At 40.4% G+C, this 8881-nt stretch overlaps 1 protein-coding gene across 1 annotated transcript in view; it reads left to right on the top strand.

Annotated features, from left to right (window-relative positions):
- The first annotated feature begins 6542 nt into the window (after positions 1–6542).
- Positions 6543–8881, top strand: part of adgrl4 (adhesion G protein-coupled receptor L4) — a 65351-nt gene continuing 63012 nt past the window's right edge. The window contains exons 1-2 of the mRNA XM_077202813.1: positions 6543–6654; positions 7371–7517. Coding sequence (XP_077058928.1) covers positions 6609–6654; positions 7371–7517 — 193 coding nt within the window. The 5' untranslated portion in view covers positions 6543–6608. The remainder of the gene's footprint in view (positions 6655–7370; positions 7518–8881) is intronic.

The raw sequence follows: 8881 nt of genomic DNA, 5'->3' as shown, positions 1-8881 counted from the left end.
TTCCTGAATATGAGCTCCCACATACTGTGGTCGCCAGGTTAAAGGCCTCACCGGCCTTCCTGAGTACGACCTACTGTGGTCGCCAGGTTATAGGCCTCTCTGGCCTTCCTGATATGAGCTCCCACCTACTGTGGTCGCCAGGTTACAGGCCTCACCCGGCCTTCCTGAATGTGAGCTCCCACATACTGTGGTCGCCAGGTTACAGACCTCACCCGGCCTTCCTGGATATAAACTCCCACATACTTTGGTCGCCAGGTTACAGGCCTCACCCTGCCTTACTGAGTGTGAGCCCCCATGAGCTTCTACAGGTCAGGTTACAGGCCTCATCCGGCCTTCCTGAATGTGGGTTCCCACACACTGTGGTCACCAGGTTTTTAGGCCTCTTAGGCCTTCCTGGGTGTGAGCTCCCACATGCTGTGGTCGCCAAGTTACAGGCCTCACCCGGCCTTCCTGGTTATGAGCTCCCACATATTGTGGTCGCCAGGTTACAGGCCTCACCAGGCCTTCCTGAATGTGAACTCCCACTCACTGTGGTCGCTAGGGTGTAGTTGTGAGCTTTCACATGTCAGGCCTCGTCAGGCCTTCCTGAATGTGAGCTCCCACCCACTATGACTATCAGGTTACAGGCCTCATCTGGCCTTCCTGATCATGGGTAAATTCAGGCCTCAAAACCGGCCTCCTGAATTTAGAGTGATGAAGTACATGCACATTTACTTCATCTATTTTCTTTGTACGCTCCGTACCTTCTAAATAAACCCATACTTATGGTAAGTCACACGACGAAACGTCTTGTGTACTTTCTAAAATCCATTTCTTATGGTAAGGGTCGTGCGCTGAACGCTTCAGTCCCTTCCTATGTGGCTAGACCCCGGTCTTTCACCTTGGGTCCCACTCTAGATGCGTCCTGTCATCAAAGTATGCTATGACAGACGCCTTTCTCTAGCTAACTTCCACTTTTGATCCAGGCCTTCCTGGACTCAGAATGGCTAAGTTCATGCACTTTTGTTTCATGTACTTTCTAAAAATCCATATTTATGGCCTTTCTGGAAGTAGCCCCACATGGTGTGGTTGTCAGGTTACAGGCCTCACCAGGCCTTCCTGAAAGTAAGCTCCCACAGGTTGTGGTTGCCAGGTTTCGGGCCTCACCGGCCTTCCTGAGTATGAGCTCCCACCTACTGTGGTCGCCAGGTTACAGGCCTCACCCGGCCTTCCTGAATATGAGCTCCCACATACTGTGGTCACCAGGTTACAGGCCTCACCCGGCCTTCCTGAATATGAGCTCCCACATACTGTGGTCGCCAGGTTACAGGCCTCACCCGGCCTTCCTGAATATGAGCTCCCACATACTGTGGTCGCCAGGTTACAGGCCTCACCCGGCCTTCCTGAATATGAGCTCCCACATACTGTGGTCGCCAGGTTACAGGCCTCACCCGGCCTTCCTGAATATGAGCTCCCACATACTGTGGTCGCCAGGTTACAGGCCTCACCCGGCCTTCCTGAATATGAGCTCCCACATACTGTGGTTGTAAGGTTGCTGGCCTCACCCGGCCTCCCTGAACGTGAGCTCCCACACACTGTGGTTGTCAGGTTGTAGGCCTCACCCGGCCTCCCTGAATATGAGTTCCCACATACTGTGGTCACCAGGTTACAGGCCTCACCCGGCCTTCCTGAATATGAGCTCCCACATACTGTGGTCGCCAGGTTACAGGCCTCACCCGGCCTTCCTGGATATAAGCTCCCACATACTGTGGTCACCAGGTTACAGGCATCACCCGGCCTTCCTGAATATGAGCTCCCACATACTGTGGTCGCCGGGTTACAGGCCGCATGGGCCTTCCTGAGTATGTACTTCCACATGCTGTGGTCGTCAGGTTTCAGGCCTCACCGGCCTTCCTGATATGAGCCCTCATGTACTGGAGCTCCCCACATAGTTATCAGGTCTTAGGCTTCAGAAGACCTTCCTGGTTTTGATCCCTCTTACTTTCTCAGTGTTCAGAACGAACACTGGGTAGGCCCATGGATTGAGTGGACGTCTTCCGTCATTTCTTGAGGTTGAGTCACACTCTCCGGGGAATCCCGTCTCTGTGATCCGGAACTGAATGGTTTCTGCCAGCTTTGCAGGCCTTCAGTTTTGGATGCCTTTTCCAAGGCAGTTTCCAGAGGCTCTGTCTCGGACAGACAGGCAATGGCCAGACTGTGCGTCTTAGGATAGATCACCAGGCCAGCCTGGTGGCATGTCAGGAGGCATGCTCTCCTGAATAGTGACTGGCTGGGTGTCCCTTGAGTCCCCTAGCCACACTCCCTAGAAGGGACCCCTTCTATTAGGAAGTTGTGGTCCTAAGCCTTTGAGCTGGCCCAGATATTCCTCCCGTGAACTATGTTCTGGCAGTTTTCTCGGTTCATTAGCTTGGGCTATGATCGGTAGGGAGTGCTGTCACTGACAGCCCAACGTGACCTAGGGTGAGTGGTTTTAGTGTCCTTTGTATTACTGGTTCTGACAGTTGTCACTGCCATTGGGCATGTACTCCCCTCAGTATGGCTGCGTGGGTATTTCGTTCCCCATAGCGTCGATGACGTATTGTTGAGTTCCCTTCGAAAGGGAACGTCTCAGGTTACAACTGTAACCTATGTTCCCTGAGAACAGGGAACGAGACAATACGTCTCCCTGCCATACCTCGGGGCCTGCCTGCAACAGTCCCTTCAGACGATAGGATGTTGTCACGGTCTCAAGGCGCCCTTTTTATACATCCAGGTTGCGTGCTCATCATTCGAGCTGATGAAGCACGGGCTGTCGCCGGTCAACATGATTGTTGTGAGTTGATACTTGATTTCAGACACCTGTCACGCCTGAGGCGTTCCCCATAGCGTCGATGACGTATTGTCTCGTTCCCTGTTCTCAGGGAACATAGGTTACAGTTGTAACCTGAGACGTTACTGATACCTGGATAGCCTTAAGCAACAAAGCACGTTGCCACTAACCTTCTAGCTTTTAAGGAATGAGCATAAAATGGTAACTTGGCTTAGCTATGTGAAGACATTCAGAGATGGAGAGTGAAATATAGCCAGCTGTGATGTGGATGCATGATATCCTTCTTCATGCGTTGAGTGCAAATCTCATCTAAACTTTGTTCTTGAGGCAGTCCTAGTATAACTTCAGCGAGTCCATGCCAGAAACAATGCTAACTCAGGTCAGTTCCAAATCAAGCAGCTTATGATCAATGCAGCAAATTTATGTGTTCAAGTTCACATACTTGAACTTGACATGAAATCCGTGTGGGGAACGTGATATGAGTTTTTTTTTATTTAATTAGGTCCTGAGCAACGCAAAACAAAAAGCTGCTGATAGTACCGAATGGTCCTTATATATAGGGATGCTGTGATAGATGTCATATTCCTGTAGGAAGACGAGGATCATCAGAGAATCAGCTGATACAAGCTTGACTGACGTGACCTGCCAGAACTAACGCCACGGTTGATTTGTATAACATAAAGAAATTGTATTAATACTATTTGTAATTTATATCAGTAAATGATGACTCAAAGCAAAGTCAAATAATTAGTCCCTGTTTTACTCGAAAGAACTTTTAACCCCAAATACAGAACAGAACTTTAAAATTCACCAAAAACAGTTCCTTTGCTCTCCAACAATTCGCCTATCTTTTCATCAGAATTTGGTGTCTGTCTCATACGTATGAGCACATTTGCAAGTGGAACCCATCCTCTTGCTGGCTCAAAAAGTGTCTTCCTCGCTTCTTGCTTTCAGGTTTAAAATGAGCTACACGTCACAGGAGAGCAAATGATGCATTTGTCCACACTTGCTGCCCATGAGGCATGTGCAAATTCGCAAGAAAAGTGGATCTCAAAATGGAAATACTGCCCTTAAACTGTAGGGAATATGGATTAGTTCAGTCAACTGTGGTGAATCTCAGGCAAAGACCAGCAAGACAAATATATTTATGAGCTTTTGAGGCAGGAGAGGCACTGCTTTATAAGGACTGGTCTTTGAGTGCTTACTCATCTTGAAACTTCAGTCCCAGAGAAAATCGCAATATACATTTTAATTTGTTTAGAGTTTCACGACCATCAATTTTATCTTCAAAGATGGTCCAGACTTCACTGCAGCACCATCAGACTGTTTCGCCGTGATTGTATAATGTAGGCTCAAGCGCCAAAGTTAAAAGGATCTAGGTGCAGCTTTATTTGTGAAGGCGAGATAGAGGACATGAACAAAGACAGCCATGAATACTGACTTACCAAACAACACTGCCATAAAAGACAAAACATTGAAATTTTACTCTTTTTTTATTATTCTTTTTGTTCTGTTAAACATGTAAAAAACATATTTTGTAATGTATTTTCCTATTTGAATATTTGAAGTCAAGTCAAGGGAAAACACTAAAGACCACATGCAAATATGACAAATCATTTTCAAATCAATGTTTCATTTTCAAAAATCATTTTCAAAATCAAATCAATGTTTTGTCAGCTGTGATAGCCTGCCTGAATAAAAAAAATCACAACTTGATTCACCCTTAAACAAGTTTCTTGACAACATGTTTTTACCTCTGATTCTTGCTTGATTGTATGCCAGCGTGGCCTAATTGTTCACTTGTAACCCAGTTGCAAAAATATGATGATATATATAGTATGATAATTTTAGTTTATAGGGGAAATTTTTATCTTGGTGTTTGGACTAGCTCAGGGTGTTCATACATACACTACAATACCAATACCAAGGCTTAATTGATTTGATCAAAATACAGAAAAAAATTAATAATGTGAAATATTATTACAATTTAATAATAATAATAATAATACAATAGTTTTCTACTTTTATATTTTGTTTTAATGTAATTTATTCCTGCTATGACAGATTCTTTTTTTTCAGCAGCCATTGCTGCAGCAATTTAGTGACACACAATCGTTCAGAAATCATTCTGAAATACTGATTTGGAACTCAAGAAATATAGAATATCATTATCAATGTAGTTGATAAAAAGTTGTTGTTGATATTTTTGTGGAAACCATTACATATTTGTTCAGGATTATGGGATGAATAGAAAGAAAAGAACAGCATTAATTTTTTAAAAAGTTTTTTTTGTAACATCATGAATGTCTATCTTTTCTTTTGTGAGTAGTTATAGGTTGTGTCATGTTTTGCAGTTTACAATAAGAAAGAGCAAATTCTTGAACTGCACGTTTTAACCATTTTTAACAAAGTGTTTTGGTTTATTCATAATTAGCCACAAGAAGGCAGTCAATGTGACAATTTATTCAGTGCTTACAGTAAACACTATCCCAGTACAGAGCGGATGTGTGGGGGCAGAAGGTCCCGTCTTATTGTTTGAAGGCAGAAGGAAAAGCCGCACCCACTGTTATGCTGTCAAGGGTCACACTAGGATAAAAGTTACAATCATACTGAGAACACTGTAATGGATCTGTGTTCATGTTATAATCATCTTTATTCTATCTATCTATCTATCTATCTATCTATCTATCTATCTATCTATCTATCTATCTATCTTAATAAGTGGCAAGTACTTCAAAGAACTCAGCTGTCAGAACTTAAAAAATCTGTAAATGTGTGATATCTATCACAAGCACACTTTTTAAGTAACACATTTCACTATAAAAGCTTAGGTTTTAATGATGAAACAATATTAAATATTTTTATTTAATTTTATTTGTTTTAGGAAACTTTTGTGGTATTTTTACATATCACAAAAACATCCAGGCCAGTTTGTAAAAAAAAAAAAAAAAAATTCAATTTGTTATAAATTTATTCAATTTGATAAATTTTGTTATCTAATGCAATGATATTCAGACTGTTTAAGTGTCAAAATTACTGTTTGAGACCGCTGACATCTAGTGTATAACAAATAAAGGGACAGTATTAAGCAATCCTAAAACAAAAGTTAAAGTTTGTCTTCAGCTTTTCACCCCTTAAATCCTAGTGAAGTAGTGGGTGTTGTGGTGCAGCCAGTCCTCAGTGGTTTTGTTTCTTATCTTCAAACACACATTTCTTGCAGACGTCTACAACAAAGAGGTCTGTGGTTAAAAATATACCTCCACCCAACTCTGATACCTAGACTCTGTTAATAGAAAGTTAATAGAATAGAAGTGTTTATATAAAGTGTAAAGTTTTTGGCTGCAAGTAGTGTGAGCTATTTTGTAACCAAATAACAAGTAATAACACTTCAATGACAATCACATAAGCAAATGCGTGACACTGACCATGTGGATTCCTTTGTATACTTACTTTCATTGAAGTACACAGATTAGAACATGCTCAAATCATACTGGATGACTTGAATCTTCAGGTTTTGCACAAACTCATTGGAGATAATGCCAAATCATTTTCTCTACTGGTTCAAAACATGTAGACTTCAGTGAAGACATTCATTACACATCAGTAAATTGTTTGTATTATTGTGTACAATAGTGTTGTGTGTGCGGGAAGATGAGCTGTCTCGTCCCTCTGTGTTTTTGTGAGTTGACTGAGCCGGACAGGAAGGGTCAGGATTAGAGAAACAGGAAGCTGACATAAGGAAGTATTGTGCGTCACACAGATATTCACTGCTTAAAGACATTCCAGCCTCACATCTGAAATGAAGTTTTTCCACAGTTCTCCCATGAAACTCTTGCTTTTCGCTGGTAAGTCACTTTGATCAACTCCTATGATCTATTCTTCTAATTTATATATATATATATATATATATATATATATATATATATATATACACCTCAGTAGTTCTCACACTTTTTACCCAAGTTAATATACTCAAGTATAACTATTTTTCAAGATATATTTATTTTTGACAGTATGTTTCTGTAGCTACATACCTATAGACATGTACACACAGTATTGACTGTTAGCTTTCTATGAGTGGCCTGGAAAAATACAGTATATTGATCATATGTTGATGCCTGTAGTGGAGCGTGTTGTCACGCTATATTGTGTAATTTGTCAAAATGGGGACCTACTGTTTGTTGACAGGTTTGAGATACAAACTTTAGAAAAAAAATAAAAAAAAAATAAAAATGGAAACATATTTATGTATTAAATGTATTCAAGGTTATTTATTTGATTTTCAGCTAAAATTAAACAGTTAAAGAATTATGAACAAACACACACAGATGTCAGTATTAATGTGACAACATGCCCAATGTCTTACTTTTTTTTGACACTTATGAAAAATATTCTTGTACTGAGAACACAATCGTTAAATCTTTCAGTATCTTTCATGTGACAAATAACATGTCCCAAACATAATCATTAAGGTCTGTAATTTATGTGCATCCATCTTTGAAAATAATTGTATTTCTATTATATATTTATATCTATATATATATATATCTTTTTTTAATAGCTTGGTTTTCAAGTGTGCTGGATCCATGCAGATTTGCTGACATTTGCCAGACCTGTCACCACAATGCTACCTGCAAGCCTACTTATTCCAAAAATGCCTGCTACTGCAAACAAGGGTTCACTGGTGATGGAATCAACAATTGCCAGGGTTTGCTATTTATTTTACTTCATTAAAACAAAATGGTAAACTTATTAGTGTAAGAACAACAAAGCAACAAGTTCAAACAGAAAAGACTGTAGACCGACTGTACTGTATGAGTAGTTTATAAATCTTGTTACAATATGTGGGTCCCGCTTTATATTAAGTGTCTTAAACAACTATGTACTTACATTTAAATTAAGAATTTTTATACGATGCACTTATTGTGTACATCGATGTTTACATTGTACACTGTACTAAAAAAACCTGCATGTTATCACATCTGTATTCATTTCTGTAATAACTTTTATAATTACAGTGTTGTAGACATGTGCTGGTATTCGGTAATAAATCGCGGTAATGAATATGCACAATATTGTTATCGCGGGCACTTCAAAATACCGTGAAAAATAATAGATCCGAATTTAGATTTTTAGAATGCGCATTAGCTTGTTTTCCATCAACCGCTTAAAAAAACACTGCGTATATGCTGCGCAAAACACACTCTGATGTAAACAATCCCAACATGTATAAGCACTGTATGCATGCGGCGCAGTGCGCACTCTAGTCTAATGTAAACAATCCTCACATGGAAAAGAAGCATGGCGGAAGGAGGCACGCTGTCGACGATTTATCCCCCTTCTAAAAGTCAGAGCTGCCAAAACTCACGCAATCGACACTATTCACACGCTCTCACGCCACACATCCATTTTTTCACTCAGAGAAAAATCGCGGAGCAAAGAGGACACTGACCCCGACAGACTAGACAGAGCAGGTTACTTTTGATATGAAAAAAATTCTCAGCTCTCAGGTTCTGTCTGAGAGTGCTTGTGACGTATATATAATATAATGTGACGTGACAGATCGCTGCAGCGCTATCATATTCAAGTAAACCGGTCATCTGTTACAGATACAGTACAACTTACCAAAAGGTATTTATGCCTCATACATAATATAGATCAATCAGTGTTTTTCAATCACTGAAAGAGGTCAATAAAACTGCATTAGAACACTATTGTCACAGAACGTTACATTTACCTCAGGAAAGCCATTTAATGACCAACGCGTTAGTTGACTAGAAAAAAAATAGCTATAGAGAGGAGTATTTTGCTAAATATGTGCACTATATTACATATTTATTATATTTCTATATGTCATTACCCAATTAGGTTACACTTTATTTTGATAGTCACTTTAGACATTCTACTAACTATAAGTAACTTTTCAACTACATGTCAACTAACTCGTCATTAGATTATTAGTAGACTGTAGTAGACTGTCAGTAGACTGTTAGGTTAGGGTTAGGTGTTAGGGTTCGGGTTAGGAGAACAAGTTGACTTGTAGTTGCTAAGTTACTTATAGTCAGTAGAATA

The sequence above is a fragment of the Siphateles boraxobius genome, unplaced genomic scaffold (assembly GCF_051911475.1).
Source record: "Siphateles boraxobius isolate OS27281-9 unplaced genomic scaffold, OSU_SipBor_1 5, whole genome shotgun sequence".
NCBI classification, from domain to species: Eukaryota; Metazoa; Chordata; class Actinopteri; order Cypriniformes; family Leuciscidae; genus Siphateles; species Siphateles boraxobius.
The sequence above is the reverse complement of the archived record's forward strand: the minus strand, read 5'-3'. Positions and strand labels throughout refer to the sequence as shown.